The sequence below is a fragment of the Scophthalmus maximus genome, chromosome 7, assembly GCF_022379125.1.
Source record: "Scophthalmus maximus strain ysfricsl-2021 chromosome 7, ASM2237912v1, whole genome shotgun sequence".
In the NCBI taxonomy this organism is placed as follows: domain Eukaryota; kingdom Metazoa; phylum Chordata; class Actinopteri; order Pleuronectiformes; family Scophthalmidae; genus Scophthalmus; species Scophthalmus maximus.
In genome coordinates this window covers 5,995,978-6,018,961 of record NC_061521.1, presented here as the reverse complement: position 1 = coordinate 6,018,961, position 22,984 = coordinate 5,995,978, and the positions used below count along the sequence as shown (strand labels likewise).

The following is a 22,984-nucleotide window of genomic DNA, read 5'->3' as shown; positions in this document are numbered from 1 at the left end:
TGATAACCACAAATCCTGCCTCGTAGTACAGGCCTGGGGCCTATTCCAGGAAACAGGTTTAAAAAACTTTTAACTTAAACCTGAACTCTGACTTGATCTACTCTCAGATGGGAAACTCTGAGTTTTCGGTTCCAGAAAAGCAGTTCTGAGTTAGTTAGATCAACTCTGATTATTTTCACACAGTTACGCGTGTGCCCGGGGAATTAAAAAAGCCATCATCAATGGAGCTACGATACAACAGTCACCATGGCAACCAAGGCGAAAACCAGGTCCTCTTACATCACGCCATTAGAGTTGGAGATAAGATTTCCTGCTTATGGAGAAAATAAGATCATTCTGAGAAAGAGGAGCATCACAGCTGCAGCTGATGAGGATAGACAAGTGGTGTGGGAGACAGTTACTACTCGAGTCGACATGTAAGACTGAATAAAATAATCAAATGATTTAAAGTGATCTGATATTTTCTTCGTAATTGTCGTGTCTAAGATGATAGTATAATGGTTAGTGACGCTGTCCGCTACACAGGAGGCTATGGTTTGATTCTTGTTGCTCACGTCTGAAAAACATGCAATGTTATTTAATTATTTTTAATTTAGGTTCAATCCCACTGGCACATAAATAATGTGGCTGCAGCTGAAAATGAATTATAAGAACATGGTGCAGATAGGTAAGGCATATGGTTTTAATCAGATTCCACAAAGACAACATCAGTGGCTATTTTAACTTCTACGGAAAACTCCCATTCGAAAAAAAATCTAAGGGCAAAGACTTTGATCTGGTCGGAGCAGGTCCGAGACAATATAATGCTGAAATCAGGTCGGAGAATATTGTTCAGATATGTGATAGATTGTGAAAGGAAACGGTAAAGTTCTACTAAGTAGTCGGCATGGAATGAAAGCATGGGGTCTGAACATCCTCTCTCTGCTTCCATATTGATCGGGTATCGGCAGCGTAAGTTACCATGGTAACTGATCTACAGTTTAAGTCGCTTTCTGGAACGGAAAACCCAGAGTTCCCCTCTTTTCAGGGTTAAAATACTCAGAGTTTCAGCAAAACCTGCTTCCTGGAACAGGCCCCTGGTCTGTCTTCACCTACAAATAGAAACACTGACAAAAATGAGCGGGGTGTGGGAAATCGAGACAAACCAAACAGATTTCAGATATTACTATAAATGAAATGTCTATTCATAGTGGAGAAGTTTCTCTCACAGTTCACACTGGAGATGGGCTTTGTGAAAGCAATGGGCGTCTGCTTGTTCAGGGACGGATAGAGCTGTCCCCATTCATCATACTGGGATGCGGGATTCCCCATTATGGTGAGCTGGTCCATATCCTGAAACATATTATACACAGACAGTGGGATAACATTAATCTGGGTCCCTTAATCATCTTGCTGCAGAACTCCCCAGTTCTTAGTGACTTGCACATTTTACCTTAAATGCTCCAGTCAACCACTTGGGGTCCGGGCACCTCCCTAGTCTGTTCCTCCTGGCCTCTGCCTCTCGCTCCTCTTCATGGGTGATGTTTAAGGCACTTAATTCCGCAGGGTTATCCAGTTCATCATGGAGCCGAGCCAAGAATGAGCCAGGGGGCTGTGCATCACATGCATCTCTAATGGTCCTCAGGCATGCCATCGTCACTGGCACCTAATAAAGGCAATCACACAATGCTTAACCTTTTTTCTTGGATGCAATCAGTAATGATTGAATAGGCTGCAATTTAGTTCTATTACTTTAAAATTATGAGAGAAACGTGTTGAAAGTGATTCTTAGAATGTACCTACTCTTTCTTTCTGAAAAATCCTGGACAGTCGAGCCAGATGCGGTAGTTAACCAGCCTGCAACAAAGCGATAGGTGCAGCAGAATCCATACAGGCCCAAAGTGATGACTGCCAGGGGCTGTGACAACCAGCATGTGTTGAAAAATATTTCAGTCATGAAATAAATCTGTAGTACACGCTAATGGGCAGAAAGCTAAAGAGTGTTTTTCTTCACTTTTAAGTCCAGAGCCCAAGGATGCTGCTGCAGCTTTCAGAACAGCCGTTCTGTTGGGGTTGTTGTGAAAATAGAAAAAAGAGCTGCTGCTGCAGGTGGTCCCTGAAGGTAGCCATATAGTGAACCTCAGATGAGAGGTATCCCTACATGCCAGGGCAAGGTGATGGGCAGCACATGCAATTGGCAGCAACCAGTGCAATGATTTGTTCGTAACTTTTTTTGTACTCACAAATGCGTGTTCAAATCCACGCACAAAGCAATCTGTGCACATTTAACTTTACAGATCTAATAATGTTCACTTTCCAACAGCTTCATGTGAGTACAAATGTCTAAAAACATGTGACATTGTTTGTATTCACTTACAGATTGTTAAATGTGTGTGCACATATTTCCTGATACGCACGAATCATTTTACAAGGATATTTGAGACTGTTTTTGTGCAGGCAGCTCCGAAAAGATTCATAAATGTGTGCTGCATTTAAGTGCTAGTGGAAAACTGGGACATCTGGGCTTTTGGTGAATGCGTAATTGTGGGAAAGACGTTTTGAAATAGACAGAATAGCTCGTCGCCATTCCATTAGACCACATACAATATAAATGTAATTATAGATACATGGTTAATAAATCATATTTATCATATAATATATGCGGCAAAGCAGCTGTAGGCTGCATTCACCCTTCCTGTTACAAGATGATCACTTTTTACACAGTATTACATAGAAATGCACTGAATTGCATTATATGCTGTAAGGCTGAATACTCACCATGATCAGTGTGGCAGAAGCATGGGTGGAACCTTGTATTGTCTTAGGGTCCCTGCCTGACAGCCTGTATTTAAGTGTTTTCTCTCCACTCTCATCTCTCTCTGCCCGCTCTCCTGCTTCACTCTGCTCACCTACTCCTCTCACCTCCTTTGGTCCTGCCTGTCTACCTGTGTTTCTTATACATTTGAGAATGACTAACATCAGATAATTCTCACGCATCACAAATATTTGAACCAGTAAGAACTTTAAAGTATTCTAGTAGCTGCCCAGACGTTACATATTGTAGAAGAACCAGAAAGTATTTCTTTTTCTAGGCCATAGCTAAGAACCTTGAGCCCCTTCCTAGCTTAAGGAACATGAGCTGATCATCTTCCTCTTCATCAGGCATGTTTCTCTTCTTGGAGAAATATTCTAACAAACTCATCTCAAGATGCAATCAGTTCAAGTTCAATCGCAATTGAGAGAGAAAACCCATAAAAAGCCTGATTAAGAGAAAATATAATACTTACCAGGAAACACAAATGCGTTGCGAGGAGGGGTTAATCACCATGCAGACTTTATTTCTACAGTGCATAAATGTTTTATTTAATAGTTTTTAGGTTTTCAGAAGAAAATGGGATTGAGAGATAGTTCAATGTTTGAGCAGCCATTGAGGAAAATAGCACCTTGCCAATGGTTTGGCATGAGGGTGGACATATTCTGCTTTGGGATACAAGGGTACAACCCAGTGGCACACAGAGGGAGGAATGAATTCCACTATATGAAAACCCCACAAAATCCACCATTAACTGCCTAAAGAAACTCAAGCATCAGACACAATCTCAATCAAACATCACTGGAAATCTGTGGGTAATGTTATGTTTTGGGTTTGTGTTTTTGTTTTCTGTTTTTCTCTTCTGCTCCCCCTCCCCTTTTTGTTCCTCCTTTCATAGTGTGAGTGTTTCCGGCAGGAGGCGTGGCTGGTTCTCTTCCCGGCTTCATGGCTGGAGCTCACAGGGGACACACCTAGCATAAAATCACCAGTATTAACGTTCTCCATTAAATACCTGGGGTCTCATTTATAAACGTGGAGTACGCACAAAACGGGGCTGGAAACGTGCGTACGCCACTTCCCGGGGCAAAGGTTGTGATCTATAAAAAACAAACTTGACGGGAGACAAGGGAATAGGCGACACAGACGGTGAGGTCGTGAACTGAAGTCAGATTGTAGAAAGTAAATGTGAGAAGAGCGATTGACGCCTCGCACACAGGCTGCGTGAGCGCTGTGTGCTCACAATTCTTTTTTCTGGCCCCGGTGACCAGCTCCTTTTACTTCTTCAACAGAGGCACAACACAGAGACACTTCCCCTTTGCCTTGAGACACCGCAGCATTTAGACAGACTGCAAATTCCCTACTGCAACTCTGTTTCTTCGGACCTCGCTGCTCACACACACACATTTAAAAGACCACTCCCACTGTCCGCTCTGTCCCACTGACAGTTGACAGCCGCAGCAACACGTCGCAACTCGCACTGCTTCTTTTTATTAGTGATCCGCTGCTGTGGCACCAAATAACGATGTTTTCCGGGCATCGACCTCCCTACAGGCGAGTCTATGTCAGTGTCTGAGAAGTGAGGGTTTTTTTTTCCCCTCACCTGTTGGAATGAAAAACAATTGGATGCCAGGGTCATTAATATACGGATCAGCATTCATGAGGTGATTTGCATTGACTATTTATGGTTAAAATGGGCGTGTACAGGGCGGGATATGAGGCTGATTCACGTACGCACACTTGTAGGTGATCTGTGATTTATAAAAGGGAGAATTGCGCACAGGTGTGCGTACGCACGGTTTTATAAGTCTGAATATTTTTCGTCATGCGCCATTTTTCGGCTTTTGGGCACATGTACACTTTTAGTAAGGATCCTACGCACAGTTTTATAAATGAGACCCCTGGTCACGACTCAACTGGTGCGCCAGATAATTCCGTCTCGTACGATAGTGCACCAGATACTTTTCTCTCAAGTGTTAGGATAGATGCAGATGCTTTTTCTCAAGTTCCCATTGTTTTTCTCTGTGACTTATTTTTCCTTTTTGTACTCTTTTCCAGTGTGCGTTTGGCTGCCATTCAGACATTGAGTTTTTCCTCGAGCCAGCCTGCTTCCTGCTGTCGCCACCTGAGTTTCAGTTTTTTGGCATTCTATTTTTGTTGAAAAGCTTATTGTGAAAAAAGGGGAGAAATCTATTTAGTCCGTCTCTGCCTCAGTTGGTCCTAAACAGGTTTTGCTCCTCCAGTCCACGGCATGTGGACTGGAGGAGCAAAAAATTAGGGATCAAAGCATCGACCTTCCGGTTATTAGACGACCCTCTCTACCTCCTTAACACAGCTAAAATTAACATTTAACTTATAGATAATTTTCAATATCTGTTTGCTGCTGGGATTGGATTCACTTCTCTTCACTTCAAAAATCGAACTTTTGCCAAACCAATAGGCCGTCATCAGACAGCTTCTGTGTTTGGTAAAATAATTTGCAGTGTCCTGGAGGACCTCTGCAGTTCTAACAAATCCATGCAAACAGGATTTGATTCCTGGAAAAACATCACTCCACGATCTGGCACTGATTGCATCAATAAAATTAACAGTAGGATTAAAAAATAAGGTTTACCTCGTGTTTTAAGTTATTTCAGTGACATTTAAGCACCTCTGCTGCAGAGGTTAAGATGTTGTCTCTGTCTGCCTGTCTTTTGCTGAGATTACGAGGACACAAGCCACAGACATCAGCCACAAGCAGCATATTCGATTTATGGAGATTAAGATTTCAGAATGAATCATGAGGGGAAGTTTGCAGGGTCAACAGCTGATTTTGAATGTAAATTATTAAAACAGGGTTCGTAGGGGGGCTTGGAATCCTTGAAAATGCTTGAATTTTGAAGTTGTGTTTTAGTTCGCAGTAAATTTCCACTCAGCCCACCTCTGCTCCTATCTGCCAGCCAGCCACACCCACCTCATTAGTACATTCCCCTCACCTGGTCCCTCAGCTGCATCTCATCCACAATCAGACCCAGTATATAAGCCTCTCCAGTTCACAGACTCAGTGCCAGATTGTTGTTCGCATCAATGAGCGACTTTCCAGCGGTTTCCTTTGGACTGATTTCCGGCTTCACTTCGACCTCCCTGCCTCGTCTTTGCCACGGTAAAAGCCTCTGCCTTCTGTCCCAGACTACGAGCTTTGTCAGTGTGTTTCTGGAGCACTGTCTGTCTCATTGACGGCCTGGCCCCTCCCTGTACCTGCTCATCGTCGTGAGTATCCAGCCATCAATTCTGTGAGTTGCCTCATATTAAAGACTCTAAGCTGTGTTTCACCCCGGTCGTCTGGACTGCTCCTGCTCTTCCACCTGTATTTGCTACTGTCATGATTCTGTGTTTTGATTTCCTGTTTTATTCTGAATTAGTTTTGCACTCCTGCCGGGTGTTGACAGGTTTTTTGGCCAGTATGAAAGGGGCTCTAGGGTATTACTGACTCCATAGCTGCAGGATCCAAATCCGTTATTATTATTATTATTAGGGCTCGAGTGCTACTGACAAAGTCAGAGCGAGGACCTATTGTAATTGAATTAATTATTTTTTAAAAAGTCATTGCATCTATTGGTGTCAGTATTATTGCAATCATAAGAATTGGTCTGCTAGAGCTTAAAGTAATGGTTATACAACTGTTCTCTCCCCCATTCTCACCCCAACCGATGACGGCACATGGCCGCCCACAACTGTGTCCAGTTCTGCTCGAGATTTCTAACGTTTTTCTCCTCCACAGTCGCCAAGTGCTGCTCATTGTGGGAACTGTTGAGTTTCTCTGTAATATTGTGAAGTCTCAACCTATGTTAAGTGCCGTGAGATAATGTATGTTACGATTTGGCACGATGCAAATAGATTTTAATTAAATTATTTTTTCCTGTTGTATTTTCTGATGTGCCCCTATATACAGTAGGATTTTTTCCCTCATACATAAAATTCAAAAGGAATACAGACAATTGAATGATGATTAATGAATCATCATTTAACTCTGATAAAATGGATATTCAGGAAATGATAAATGTCTTAGTCTGAAGTTTTCATTTTATTGACTGAATATAAAAACAGACGTATTCATACAGCACTTCTACATGCAGCGCTTTTATTTTACATCATTCATACGCTGCAGGCAAAGCTTTCAGGAGCAACTTGGGGTTAAGTGATTTCAGTGAAATTGACAAATTGCCCTTAGGGATAAAAAAAAATGCCATAATGTGAATTAGCAAGGAATTCTTGCGTTATGGCTAAAAACATGTTTTGTGGGTTCAGTGACCTTTAACCAACAGAATTCTAATAATTTCATCTTGGAGTCCAAGCTAGCGTTCATGCTAAATTTCAAGAAATTCCCTCAGAAATTGCTTTCAGGAACATGGGAGGGGCAAACAATTTAAAAGCATGATACCAATGTATCATGCCGATGTGGAGGCCTAATGAAACCAGTTATTACAAGTTTAATGTATCAAACGCAACAGTACTTGTGCAGCAACATGGGACCTGACAGTGTTCAAATGCATTATATTTTGTGACTGGGTGGATGATACATAATCAAAAAATGTCAAACCTTTGCCCTCAAAATGCAGTGGGGTAAAATGGTGAGGAAACTTAGAATTGAAATCGTAATTTCTATTTAAGTAAACAAGGACTCGAGGATCATCACTTTCCTCCAGTGCTGCTGTGAAGTTGTCAAAATTGTACTCATAATTGCAGTGAAGAAGCCATTTCAAGTGTTATTTAGCCTTTTAACTTGCCCTGCGCTGTACTGCTTCAGATCTTAATGGTGATATTAGAGCCCTTGGAGGCTGTTCTCCTGATGGGAATAATTACACAGCAGCGAGGAACGTCAATAAACACTGCGGACAAGCACATTTTGAGGGAGCGTTTGTTGTGAGAATTGGTGATCTATTCAGATATCCTATAACCCTATTATTCATTTTATATTTTGCAGCGAGTGATATGACAGGTAAGCTGAAGCAAGAGCGTAGTCTCAGCAGCGATAATCTGGTGATAAATGAAGCATAACAAGGTGAGACAAAGTGGAGGTGAGCGGCAGGGAAAGCACGGCAGAACTTAAGTCGCTCCGACGCTGAACAAAGAAGCAGCAAGGGAATGATGAGGAATTTGCATTTATATAGCCACTACTTACCGCTCACTCCCTCCAACACTAATGATAGCATTCAGCATCAATAACCCCCCACCTGCCCCCTCACACACCAAACAGCAAACTGAGTGTGTGTTTGCGTCTGTGTTCATACATATTCATGTCTTCCTGGGTGTGTGTCCGGCAGTGGTCTAGACACACAAACGCACACACCCATTTATTCTGATTTACCGCTCACACTCGCCAGCCTGCCTTGTCATAAATCAGCGGCGAAGTACTGTAGTGGTGGTGGCGTGGTGAGAAGGAGGTTAATGGGCCTTTCAGCCGTGTTCTTGCCACCTCAGCTCGGACCGAAGGGCAGGTCAGGAGGTAATGGTTCTCTGCATTGACCCTCAGGCTGCCACAAGCTCTGAGGTCAACATCAGGTCAGTCAGTTAATGTGGTGGGGGCGTACCGGGTGTATGGGACGTTATACTACATTAATGTTACTTGAGAGAGAGTTATTTTACATCACACCAAAAACATACACATATTTAAGGAGGTTTTGTGTTTATGCCTGGAACTATTTTTGAACTAGAATGTCACTCAGTAGAGCGCAAAAGGCCCAACAGTTAAATTCAATCAAGCCAAACCAAATTACACTCATAGACATCAGTCCCATAAATTTGCCAGATTTCTTTCATCAAGATCCATGGTTTATCCCCTGAGAAATTTGGGAATACCTGGAAAAAAAGCACAATCTCACTCTTAAATAGAGTAGGGAAAACATCCTGAATCCGACCCTTTGTACGGATACCTGCCAATTTAATCCATTCTGTCTTGGCCCATGTCCCATCCTTCCACCATGTTTCATGAAAATCCATTCCACAGCAAGTCTTCCAGGTCCTAAAACAGCCCCAGACCATCACACTACCACCACCATATTTTACAGTTGGTATGATATTCTTTTTCTGAAATGCGTTACTTTTACGCCAGAGGAAATGGGACACACACCTTCCAAAAAGTTCAACTTTTGTCTCGTCAGTCCACAGAGTATTTTCCCAAAATTCTTGGGGATCATCAAGATGTTTTCTGGCAAAAACGAGACAAGCCTTAATGTTCTTTTTGCTCAGCATTGGTTTTTGTCTTGGAACTCTGCCATGCAGGCCATTTTTGAAGAAATCAGGAAGGGGGCAAATACTTTTTCACACCACTGTAACTATATGTGAGACACATGTTCTCCTCAGACAGTCTCTTTTTCTCTCCACTGTCTCTTCCTCTGTGGGAGCTTTTGCTCAGGCTTTTAACCAGGGGAGGGATTAGATAACTGAAGTCAGGTTTGCTCATCACTCCCCTGGTGCGGCTGGAGGTGCTCTCCTGAGACACCTCCACCCTCACAGTGAGCAAAATCCCGCTTGGAAAAATTGTCCTTTCCTGCAGAGCAGAAAGGTCGCAGCAGTGTCACTTTGCTCCAAATAACAGCGAATCAGCAAGAGCACGGTGCATCTGCTGGCCAACCTGCATTATTATCTTAATTATATTTAAATTGCATGTTTTGTCTACATCCAAACACATTCAGCCATTTGAGAGTTGATGAGGTGAAACAGGGAAAATGCTGCCGCCATCACAGCTCCATCAAAGGCGACATTTAAATTTAAATAAGGAGGTTATCTTCTCTCTGTGTGTGTGTGTGTGTGTGTGTGTGTGTGTGTGTGTGTGTGTGTGTGTGTGTGTGTGTGTGTGTGTGTGTGTGTGTGTGTGTGTGTGTGTGTGTGTGTGTGTGTGTGTGTGTGTGTGTGTGTGTGTGTGTGTGTGTGTGTGCGTGCGCGCGCGCGCGTGCGTGCGTGCTGGGTTAAATGGTTTTGAGGGTTTTTTTTAAGACTCTTTATCGAGCTGTTATTTTTCTCCTCAAAGAAAATGCTGATTCGTCTCTTTCCACTCAACGCTCATCTCAGCAGGGCGATCGAGGGACAAGAAGATATAATTACTGTTTTACACAGTGCATTCTCTCTCCCTCTCTGTTCCTACCCCCCTCCATCAATACTTTATCTTCTCTCTCGTCTTTCCTTTGGTTTTTGCTGCATCTGCTCGGTTGATGTGAAGTTAATCAGGAGGTGTTAAAAAGTTTATGGAGTTGGGAGTCCATCTTTAACAAACCCACAGATCAATGTGAAAACAAAACGAATTGAAGCCTGCCGGAGCCTGGTGAGCCTCGTCATCAGTTAATTAAACACGGATTTACATGGGTTCAGCGGGAAACAACCTGCAGGCCTCCCAGCATGCCTTTGTGATGTGGATTTCTGAGACTTGAGCAAAAATAACATCCTAAAATATGAGAGGAACAACAGCTGGAGCTACAGTTATTCTGTGCTGTGATATGACGATTTATACCATGTGATGATAACGCTTCAATTCATGCTCTATCTGGTTGTGCAGCAAATTAAACCTTTTACAGCAACATCTTCCGTCATTTGGACGGCAATTTGTGTTCTTCCACACAACACGGATGCATTAAATGAATGCAACACAAACAAACTTGGAAGTGGAGTTGCGTCGTCCATCTTTATTTACAGTTCATATTTACAGTCTGTCAGCTATTTAACTATTTAGTAATGTAGAATTTTCTTTTGTTACTTTGTCTTGCTATGTGATGTGTCAGCTAACATTAGCTATTGAACATTAAATGAAATAGGCTTTCCTAGGCCCACTATCAAACCTACAACATTTTTAAAATCCTTTCTCCACCCCTGCAGGTGTGACACCTTAGCAGCAAATCATCTCATCTCGCTAACAACGATCAGAATTGAAAGCATCACGGAGTCCGGGGCGAAGCTTTGAGCTTGTCACAGAACAGCTGCAGGGGATTTTTTCTCAAATGCTGTGCTACTTCAGAAAAGTAACAATAAAGTGTAAAACACACCCACACAGCTCTGTTTCCTGCACCTCAGACCATAGCTCAGACGCTGTCTGTGAAGTTCAGAGTCACACTGAAGCACTGAGATGCATTGGCTGCTTTAAAAAGCTGCTCTTTATACATGAAAGGACATCTGTGGGGAGAGAAGTGATTTAAAATGCAGCACGGAGCGACTGGAGGCTCTCTGAAGCCTTCAGCCTGAGAGACGAAGCTGTGGTGGATCGGGCACAGAGCAAAGAATCAAAGGCTAAGGGATAATATGATGGTATCCAGCAATTTGTCCAGTGGTAGTCAGATTGTCAGAGTGCAGGAGCTTGTTTGATGTACAGTATGTGCCATCTTGCAAGAAAATCATTAGATAGTGAAGTAGAAAGGGGGAAAGTTTTTGTTCAAAAACTTGAAACCAATCATATAATAAACTCACAAAATGAATTCTGAAAAGCTGAGACATGCACAGACCTGAGGACTAAAAGGGTCTGGTAAGTTTGCGCTTTTTCAACCGTTTGAAAAACACCGTCACCCATATGAGACTCTTCAGCCTGTGTCTTTTGGTCACACAACCACAACAAATTCTACATTGTTTGAAAGCATCAGATAGAATAAGTCTCCAGAGTATGTCCTGATGATCATACCAATGTAACAGCTGTTGTAGACACAGAAATGTTCAGACTCGTGGCTTCAAAGTGTTTCCAACAGAAAAGGTCAAACTAAAGGCCCAAAATAAATACACTATGTATGCACTATATTTTTCCCACCACAATGTCATTATGATACATATTTTTTACACAAGACATCTCTCACTTTGTGTTTTTGGCCTTTATTGACTGTTTGTCAGAATCAGATTGGCCTCGATTTGTACCGAAATAAATCCCGCCCGTGGCCCACAGAAACATCCATAGTTCTTTTTTTTTATCGCCCTCGGCAGGGAGGATTCAGCATAAACTTGGTAGATACAGCAGAGAGCAGGCAGGTAGACCAAAGCTTAATGGTGTGTTCACACTGAATGCAATGCGAATTACATACAGAGTCAGTGCAAAGATGTGAGCAGACTTTCTTTCCACAACAGTGACCCTTTTCAATTAGGCTGAAAACATTCTCTACAAATGTATGCAAACAAAAAAAAATGCCCAACTCAGACACTGCAAACAAATGGAGCAACTGTTCAAACTCGATGTACAGTAGTAGAGTGGAGGCAACTGACTCCTCAGGGGAATGATACAACAAGAAAGTTCTCACCAGAACAGTTTTTTTGTTCAAAAGACTAAAAATTCCATGAAATTTAATGAAACTTAGGACAGTATGTTGCAGCCTCCCCCTGTTACTTTAAGTTTATTCCCTTGCAGATGGCGAATACTTTTGTCATTGATAAATGGTAGATGCTCTCTGAGCACCTGTATGTTTTTATCTCAAGCGACTTCTCAGATGCTCAGAGCAGGTTTGGTGTCGTTAGTTTTGATTAGGATACAGAGAAGGAGGTCCGACCCATCTGGTACACAACCTGGTGTTCTAATGGGAAAATACTACAGGAAAAAAAATAAACTCCCTGGTCAATAAAAGTCAACATTTCTGAAACACTTAAATTATGGGACACTCATGGATAGGCACACACAATTACGACATACTGAATAGGAATTAATGTTATTCCAAAACGTGACAATTTACTAATTTACTCTTTACTATGACCAAAAGCACTGTATCATGAGAGAACAATACTCAATACAACAATGACAAATATGCAAAGACTCAACTCAACTCGAGGATTTCAACCTGAACATTTAAGTACATAATTTGGTGGAATAAAGCCAAAAGAACACTATTTTATGTTAATAAGCATGAGAATGAACATTACATAAACTGAGGTGGTGACATGGTGTATTTCACCATACTGTTGAATGTGAACCAGTCATATGCTGCTATCTCTGCCAGTATCTTGTGCAGGAAAATGTTTTTGAGCAGGTATGAATCCAGTCTTGCACACTTTGGTGGAGTTTGATTTTCAATTTCCTTGCTGAGATTCCAAAAGTCACCACAAACTGCTTGTTGAACCTCCGACACATTTTATCGCTTTTCAAAGAGCTGACACTTTGCATGGTCATGGTTAGCTCTTTTTGGAATAGGAGGTGGATTCCTCGGAATCCTGTTTCCTGGGATTGAACACATACTGAAGTGACGAGAGCCTGACCGATTTATCAGTTGGCCAATTAAAAAACTGACATTGGGTGTTTTGATGTAAATGTTTTGATGTACCTCATTAAAAAGATGCAGCCTAATCCCACAGGTCCAAACAACATGAGCAAAAATGGCTGTTTATTTGTCCAACACTGAGATCAGAGAACTGCTCTACCGTTGCAATGAATATTACAAAAAATGAAAGTGGCAATGTTACGTACACTCATCTGAAAAAGGTTTTCATTACTCTTTCTTCTTTTGTGTGGGTATGTTCACTATGGGGCATGTTGCAAGTTGAATTACAAACAAACTGGACAAAACTTGAGAACGATATCACAATGTCAATGTTGACAACAAGGCCAAGTAAACGCAGCGGGTGGTGACCAGGGGCCTATTCCAGGAAGAAGGTTTAAAATACTTTGAACTTAAACCTGAACTCTGACTTGATCTACTCTCAGATGGGAAACTCAGAGTTTTCGGATTAAGAAAAGCAGTTCTGAGTTAGTTAGATCAACTCTGATTATTTTCACACAGAGTTACGTGGGTGCCCGCCGAATATAAAAAGCCATCATCAATGGACCTCCGATACTACAAGTCACCATGGCAACCAAGGCGAAAACAAGGTCCTCCTATACGTCACGCTGTTAGAGTTGGAGATACAACTTCGTGCTTATGGAGAAAATAAGATCATTCTGAGAATGTGGAGCATCAGAGCTGCAGCTGATGAGGAGAGACAGTTGGTGTGGTAGACATTTAGTGACCGAGTCGACATGTAAGACTGAATAAAATAATAAAATGATTTAAAGTGATCTGATATTTTCTCCACAATTGTCTTGTGGTATAATTGATGCTGTTATAATGGTAAGTGACACTGTCCGCTTCGCAGGAGGCCGGGATTTGATTCTTGTTGCTTGGTAATTAATTTTTTTTTAATTTAGTTTCAATCCCACAGGCGCAAAAATAACGTGGCTGCAGCTGAAAATGAATTATAAGAACATAGTGCAGATAGGTAAGGCATATGTTTTAAATCAGATTTTAACTTGTTGTAAAGAAAACTCCGTTTCGAAAAAAAATCAAAGGGCAATGCAAATACTTTGATCTGGTCGCAGCATGTCTGCGATATTATAATGCTGGAAATATGTTCACAAAATATTGTTCAGATATGTGATATATTGTAAGCGAAAATGGTAAAGTTCTACTAAGTAGTCATCGGGGAATGAAAGCATCTACACAAGGTCTGAACATCCTCTCTGACGTGAGGCTAGTGAATTAATTTGGCTTCCATATCGATCGGGTTGACGAGGAAAGGGCACGTCATTTTTTGACAGCTATATCAGGTTCAGGAAAAAGGAGGAGTTAAGGAGAAACTCTAACCTGCCAGCGAGCAGGTTAGGTTCACAGAGTCAGTTACCATGGTAACTGATCTACAGTTTAAGTTCACTTGCTTTCTGGAACGGAAAACCCAGAGTTTCCCTCTTTTCAGGGTTGAAACACCTGGAACAGGCCCCAGCTCTGTGAGTTTCTTTTCAAATCCTAGTAAGAGAGATAAACCCCCCACAGAACAGCACTATTTCAAATAGTCATGATGGGGAAATTAAAGTAGTGCTGTAGGACAGGGTTATTTAGGTTTCATGAGTCTGTTTGTGAACATGTGAATAAGGTGCAAAACGTCTTTAGTCACCAAAAGACACCATGTAGGCCCTTGAAATGAATTATCCCTTAAGTAACCAACTTTCAAACTCTTGGGATATGAGCTGCCAGAATCATCTGCTGCTCCACACATTCCTACTGTCTCTTCAACACATCAGTGCATTCAGAAAACAACAAAGGAAAATATGAAAATTAAGTTAATCAGTTTGAGTGTAACCTGTGATTTATCTGTCTTTTTCTTTGAATCAAGGGTGCTCAAAAGAGAAATTTCAATCAAAATTTCACAAAACAAAAAATGTAAATTTAGACTAATTCAGAGTCAAACTTACAACTGAAGATAAAAGATAAGAACAGAGTTGTAGAAGAACAAGAACAAGCCTCATGCCCCTGGTCTATAAGAGCGTATCATATGTTAACCCCCTAACACACACCTCACGACCCATCATCTTGATTATCTGGAGATACTTGCATTATCACATTTCTCTGCAGCCTCCATAGGCTGAAGAAGAAATAGGTTAAAAATGAAAGTGCAGAAAAAAAGTTGTAACAAATACAACCACAAATGACTAAAATAAGATTTGACATTAAACCAGTATTAGCAGATAATTACTGTAATTGCCTGTATTAATAGTTAATTCTAATCAATTGTTGCTTTACTGATAATAAATAGTAAAGCTTATTTCTAAAATCCACAACAATCCTGAGTCCAGACTGTGAACTCTCACCCTTCGCTTCAGTTTCGGAGAATTAAAGCTTATTTGAGCCTGCTGTCTCTCTGCAGTAGGGGGATTGTGTAAAGTCTAAGCAGCACTGGCCCATGGCGAGTGAACTGTTTCCACTGGTTCTCTTCACAGGGCCTCACAGCCCCAGCAGAGCTGGCTGTGCAGCTGCCTGGCTGTAAATCCCAGCTCTGGCCAGAACAGTCATGTTCGTTTTAATCCATCCAGTGGCAGGCGGCGGTGGGATTTGTAGGACACTTTGGCTTTAATTTCCATACAAACAGAGAACGAGGTTAAAGCTGGGGACAGCTGGACCATCACTCACTGTCAGCTTAACACAAAATACCAACAGCAGAACCACTACTGGAACTACTTATCTCACTCTGAACAGTTCTACTGATTCCACTCTGGTGTTTTTGATTTACCACTAAATTAGCCTTTAGAATACTGTGGGCCCTGTTTAAATCATGAAAATAAAATGTTTTTTTTGTGGGTATGTGTGGTGTAGCTACTGATATAATTGCTGTAGAAGGACATGTGTATATATTTATTAATACAAATTGAATAAATGACCATTTCAGTTGAACATGCAATTATTTGTGCTTTCAATGTATCTCCCATGAATTAGCATTGGGCTAAAATTTGTGACCTTAACCGTTAACAGATTTGAAAAAAAATCCATGGAGCTGGTCCTGACCCTGCCCCCAACCACCTTGCCAAGTTTAATCAAAATTGGATTCAAACTGCCTGAGTTATTGCTGCAATAGAGAGACGGATGCTACCAATTACAATACAGCTGCACACTGCCACATAGCAGATGTTTAATATATATATATATACATATATTAGTATGGTGATGGCAGAAACAAATTAATGATATGTTGGTGAAGCTATTTAGGCCAATTTCCTCCCTTCAAACAATCAATTCTAACTGGTGGTGAGTGATAATGTCCACCAACACCAACATCTGGACCATTGACTCCCAGTGTGCACACTTACCTGCTGGGGGCGCCGCTTCCTCTTTTGGCTGCCGTGATGCGACTGGCTCTCTGCTCCTCGTTCATTCCGGTGTCTGAAAAACAAACCGTCAGCTCAGGTTAGACACTGAAGCCTGATGTCTCACACCCTGACTCGAGGGAAACATTGATGAAGGTGGACAGGTAACAAAGTCTGACCCTGCTGCAGGCTCAAACACACACACAGCCACAGACCCAGTGGGCTCAGCCGGTCTCCTTAATGAGCGGCCACAGAGTCTAATTGGCCGCCATCTGTCAGACTAGAGTTCCTTTTTATTCCTGTTGCTTTGCTCGATGCAACAACAAACAAGTACCGTTCTGTCAGCCTGAGAGACAGACAGTCTCCAGGCCAGAGTTCTGAGATTAATTTTAGAAAACACCATGAACTCTTAGGAATGGTGTTCAGGCAGACAAGGGAAGTGAATTTTTGCCTTCTGTCACTCACAAATTTGGACCGTTTGTGTAGTCTGTGTTTATTAGCCCCTAACAGCCAGTCTACCAACTGTGCTGACGTTAATTGTTAGCTAGCTTGCAATGGACTGTGAGGTGGTAGTGTGCCTGGTAGTGATATTTCACAACAAAATCTGATATTTTGGGCTGAACATTTTACTGATACCTTCAGTAGATATTTAATTGCAGCTTGCCAAATACGTAATAATATTTACATTTCCTCATTATGTAAAGTGAAAATGTGGTCCTTTGCATTTGCTGTTGTAGTTTGGTGGATATAATTATATATATATATATATATAATATATAATTTTGGACACAAATAAAAGCTAACTTCACAATAGCCTTTCTTTCAAGTGCTTTAGAATTTACCGTCCTTGTACTATGTGCCCAATGGAAGCAGTACGTCTCAGTCATCTCCTGATCAATCTCCGCAATAGCTCATTAAATCTATTTTGTCTCTTAAACTTGGGCATTTCTGGTATTTTGAATATGCTTCGTTACTTGTCTATAATTTGCCTAATCTCCACTGGTATTTAGACCGCAGTGGAAATGCAGGTCCTTGTAAAAAGTAGTTCCTTGGCTAAAATTTGCCAAAGTACACACTGATTCATGTGGATTAATTTTGTCTCCTGGAGTAGACCCAATTATCAAGCTATTCAGTTCAGTTCTTTCTGTTATTTCCCTCCAGTTTCTCATCTTTTCCTCTCAACTTTGTACAGTTATGAAGAAGATTAAGAATTGTTTTGCTCAAACTGAAACATTTTCAACTTGTGCAGTTTACTGTGCTTTGGGTGTCTTAAAACATGGTTAGGATGCAAATTAAATTTAAACATTTTTTTTTTGAAATTTTTTCATCAATCAGACGGAAAAGTGTTCTTTTTGTTACAACATGGATGTAGGCAGGACATTTGCATTAATGCTACCCAAACAAACATGGAGGACAATGAACACGACACAGAATGTGGTAACTCTGAACAGGATGACTCCAATCACCCAAGACAAAATGAGGAGCTTGTACGTAAAAGAGGGTCGACATCTGTTGCATAGATGTGGTTTTGTTATGAAAAGTCTGACACTGCCCGGAAAGCCACAGACAGACTCAAAACACCACTAACCCCTTTAACAGCTAAACCAAAATCATGTCAACTCGTAAAAAGAGAGTCCAGTATACAGAGGCACAAAAATATAGTTGATGGCTCAAACAAACCCTGGAATCAGACACAAGGCTTTTGCTTGCAACACACCATATGGCAAAGATGGAAGGAGACAGCAGCTGCTGTTACAGCTTAACATCAATTCAAAGATATGGACATAATCTACATAAAATTTGCATTTATGCTGAAGGTTTGTGTTTTTGGAGATGGCACCATCACCATGTCTCAACGGATATAGGATTGATTTCAATGACACTCGTTTCAGACATGTTCCCCTCAGGATGAATTGGAATAACTTTCACAGCGTTTTTTTTATGTTTTGATGAGTGTGGACAGAGTTGAGAAAAAAAATTAAAAGCTTTGAATATGCTGAACCTTTCTCCTGAAGTAATGCACAGAGAAACCTGAAGCTGACCTTAAGTCATTTCGAAAAGATCCGGAATTAAAATTGTTGCTTTATTTCAGATTATTTTGAGATGCCCAAAATTAAAAGAGTATATCTCTGCAACTACAAGGTCTATATGTATAATCTTAGTATCTACATAAAGGTTACACTTGTGAGATTTCAGATGGGTAAAATTCTGTAAATATGTTACAAAGACAGGTGTTCATCTCTCTCTGACAAACGCACCACGTTGGTCAATCTAAATGATTGACACGTCTATTGAACCGTCAGGGCCAGGAGAACAGATGGACAGCCTCCAAATCCCTGGCAACAACACCATTCGCTAACTACGAAGAAGCGCACACATTATGGAAAATGATAGGTCAAAGCCATATCACATTGGAAACAACCCCTGGAAGCAAACGGATGGGAAAGGCAGTGTATAATCTCAAAATGACGCATAGTCTTTGTGCTAGCTAACGGAACTAACGTTTTGGTCTTTTTCAGCAGCTGGTTCAATGACGGTTGGTCATAGAGTGAAAAGAAACACACCGTTGGAATCTGTGGACTCAGTTTTCTAATGATATGATATTAAGGTTGTAGTGTTAGCATTTAATATCACAATTGTCAGATTTGGACATCGTGAACATGCATGGTACAGTTGTCGTGTTTATGGGATATGCAAATTTAGTTGCTTAGTTTTAAATTGTGTTTGGTGTAGGTCGAAATGGCTGATATTGGCATGTAGCCGAGCTTCTTCCCATTCTGTGCATATGCTGTATGGCCATATTGCTTCATGTTTAGCATCATTATATGTGATTTGTTCCACCTGGCTCACATGGGGGTCAGAGGACAGGGTCCTAATTTGGTACTCTCTGGCATAAGAGGATTTTCTTCTGTATACTTTTATTTCATCTTGACTATATTTTTGAATATGACATTTCAGCTGTATATTGTGTATCTATCTTATATAGGTGTATTTCTTTGTCTGTTTGGGTTTATGCCGACTTCTCGGCCAGGTTTCTCTAGAACTTTTTTTTTATAATCCTAAAGATATGTTCACCTGGTTAAATAAAGGGAACATTGCACATCTTCTCATTATATAAAAAAATTCACACTTCAATAAAACTAACCCTGAGTGTTTATTTAAGTATAAATACATTTCATTATAAGTAAACATAAGCATGAGGCTAACAAGTATTTCTCTTAATGATAATAATAATAATACACTTTATTTCTGAAACACAATTAATGCATAAAATGCAACACCAACATAAATAATCATAACAGATAATCATAACAAGGAAAATAAAACATAGTTGAATTGATTATCTTCACAGTATCAAATTCATCACTGTGATCTAACAGGACAACTGCAAATTCAGTAAAAAAAATTGTATGAAGTTGTAGAAGAGGAGTACAGGGATTGTCAATCATCTGAGCCTGACAGCTGGACAACCTATTCGATCATGGCAATAAACCACTGTTTTGATGTCTTCCAGTCTGAATTTAGACCACATCATAGCACTGAGAGGGCCCTTAATGTATTCAATGACATCCACTTGCAAAATTTCAATCTTGGTTTTACAGAATCTCAGTGCTGCATTCGACACAGTCGATCACAACATATTACTAAACCGGCTGAAAAACTGGGTGGGACTATCTGGCACAGTATTAAACTGGTTTAAATCCTATTTCAAAGACAGGGACTACTTTGTGTCTCTAACAACACAGCAGGTAAAAATTACATGTGGAGTTCCCCAAGTCTCCATTCTGTGGCCTTTTCTGTTCAACATCTACATGTTCAACAGCTGAGCTCACTGGCTCAGATCAAGGGAAACAACAAAATATGTTACCATAATTAAGCACACGATACACAAATTTATGTAACAATATCCTCTGGGGACTATGGTCCAATATAAGCACTGAGTAAATGCTCTGGGAAATCAACGACTGCACGCACCAGCATTTTTTTTTCAAATAAACAAAGAAAAAACTGAAATACGATTTAACGTTAGCACCCAGCTTCAAATGGCAATGTTAAAAACCACAAACCAAGCCAAAAATCTGAGTGTAGTCATGGACTCTGACCTGAACCTCAACAGCCACATTAAAACAATTACTGTCAGCCATCTATCACCTTAAGAATATATGAAGGATTAAAGGACTTATGTCTCAGCAGGATTTGGAAAAACTTCCATTCATTCATCTTGAGCAGACTCGACTACTGTAACAGTGTCCTTACAGGTCTCCCTAAAAAGTCATTCAGCGAGCTGGAGTTAATTCACAACGCTGCTGCTCGAGTCCTCACTAAGACCAAAAAGTAGATCATATTACTCCAGTACTCAAATCTTTACACTGGCTACCTGTTTGTAATGTGAATAATGATTAATGTGATTTTATGTATTTTTTCCCAATTCTTTTAATGCTTAATGTAATGTACTTTGAATTTGCCTTGTTGTTAAAATGTGCTATACAAATGAACTTGCCTTGCCTCCAGTTGTCACTGTGCCAAGTTCAAACTCATAAATACATCCATTTAATAAACCATTTCTTTTTTAAGCTGCTATAGGCCTAGACTGCTGGGTGAACTTATACCATGAGCATCTCTCTCCCTCTCCAACTCTCTCGTTCTCCCTCCTTCTCCCTCTCTCTCTCTCTCCTTCTTCCTCTTTTTCTCTCTCTCTCTCTCTCTCCCTCTCTCCCCATGTATTTACATTACATGTCACTAACTCTGTTTTCTCTCTCTCCTACTAGATCTCTGACCCCAGAGCTGCAGGATCCAAACCCATTGTTATTATTATTATTATTACTATTATTATTAATAATAACATCATTGCATTTATAAGTGTCGGTTTTCCCTAATTATAAGTATCAGTCTGGTGGAGATTAAAGCAACTGTTATACAAATCCTTGAGTCCGGTTCTGTCAGAGATTTCTTCCTGTTAAAAGGGAGTTTTTTCTCTCCACCGTCGCCAAGTGCTTTGCTCATTGTGGGATCTGTTGGGTTTTCCCTGTAATTTTGTAATATTGACCTCACTATGTAAAGTGCCTTGAGACAATGTATATTGTGATATGGCGCTATACAAATACAATTGAATTCAATTGAATTGAATCCACACATAGACACACACACATACACTCCTTTCTGGCTTTCTCCATCTTTTCAGTCAAACCGCTCAGTTACCATTTGGGTTTTGTAATTGAAAGCTAAGAGCACTCTGCTTCTCCACGACCTCCACCAGAGCTCAGCTCCGAGGACCCCCTTGATGTCAAACTGTGTTTGGCGAGGCAGCAGCTGGCCCTCTCTCCTACTGCAGCGCTGACATTTGGCAGCAGGGTTGTTTATGGCTGCCACAGTGGCTGCAGCTTGTAGGACATTAGTCTTATAGTGCAAGGTTTATGAGCGCCGTCACTCACCATCTGTTAACTGCTGGGGTGCCTTTAATCGTTACCCCCGCCAGAGACCGATAAGGCTGCCAGGTTGCCACCATGCCGGCATCATGCTGAATGGGTGATTGTGCATCATCGACTGAGAGATTACAGCTATTTGCTTGCTTATTGCTTTGCATAGTTTTTGACAACACATCAGCTTTACAGAGAGGCAGAGAAAGATGAAGGAGAAAGAAAATGGGAAAGCGAGTGAGGAAGAAGGAGAAGAGTGATGACAGGACAATTTCACACCCTCCTGGTTCTTAGAGACTGGCTGTTCAAAGTTGGGAAGGAAATCCAGAGCAGAGCACAGGTCTGGCTGATGCCACAACAATTGCTTCTGTCTGTCCATCTACTGTATGTTTGTGAAACCTTATTTCTCCCAGTTTTGCGTTTGAGAAATTACATTTATAAATTAATGGTGATTTTACAGTATATACATTGTATTCTGCTCTGTAGATCTTTAACTATATAAAGTGGCAGACCTTAAATGCAGGTAATGTGAGAGAGGTTTTAGATTGGCGGAGTGCTATGATGTAAGAGGTGATGTGCCACTTTGCTCGTAGGAGTTCAGGTGTCCCACATTGTGGATTCAGAGATTAAACAGACTAAAGGTCCCCATACTATTGCTTTACCCACAGTCCTAAAGTAAGTTTAAAGTCAAGGTGAGGATAAAATCCTGCCTTACATTTGCTTTTTAACAATCTGTCAGGGAATGCCTGCTTGCTGTACAGTGATGGCAATGATGTGTGTCCACCTTCGCTAGATCTGTGTCAGAGAGACTGGAGTTTAAGAGTTGTCTTCATGAGGTCAGAATCAAGCATCATCACAAAGGCTAAAACTGTGACAAAGGAATTCAAACAATTCAAAAGATTGAGACTTTTTCTGTCAAATTTCAGTCGGTTGGACCAGTGACAGATGGGTGTGACAGCACCCTGTTAGATAGACTGGTTTGTGACCCTGTTTTCTCTATAACAGACGTCTCTCACTTTGTGCTGCCCAGATCGATCGACTCACTGGACAATATTAAAAAGCCAGACTCGTGAGTTTTTCTAAATCAATACTTTCAGTGAAAACACAACACACATCATCTTTCAGTTTAGTTAAACTAGGCCTTCATATACCCCACATTCAGGATTAATTTAGCCTCAGACCTTTTAAATATGTCAACCTTTTAGTATTTCAAGTTTTTCTGGTCGAACTAGTTTA

General features: G+C 40.9%; 1 protein-coding gene across 2 annotated transcripts in view; it reads right to left on the bottom strand.

Annotated features, from left to right (window-relative positions):
- The window catches only part of LOC118315040 (RNA-binding Raly-like protein), an 85,676-nt gene that overhangs the window by 51,769 nt on the left and 10,923 nt on the right, over positions 1–22,984 (bottom strand). For both annotated transcript variants that reach the window (XM_035641967.2, XM_035641970.2), the window contains exon 2: positions 16,335–16,407. In XM_035641967.2, the coding sequence (XP_035497860.2) occupies positions 16,335–16,407 (73 nt within the window). The remainder of the gene's footprint in view (positions 1–16,334; positions 16,408–22,984) is intronic.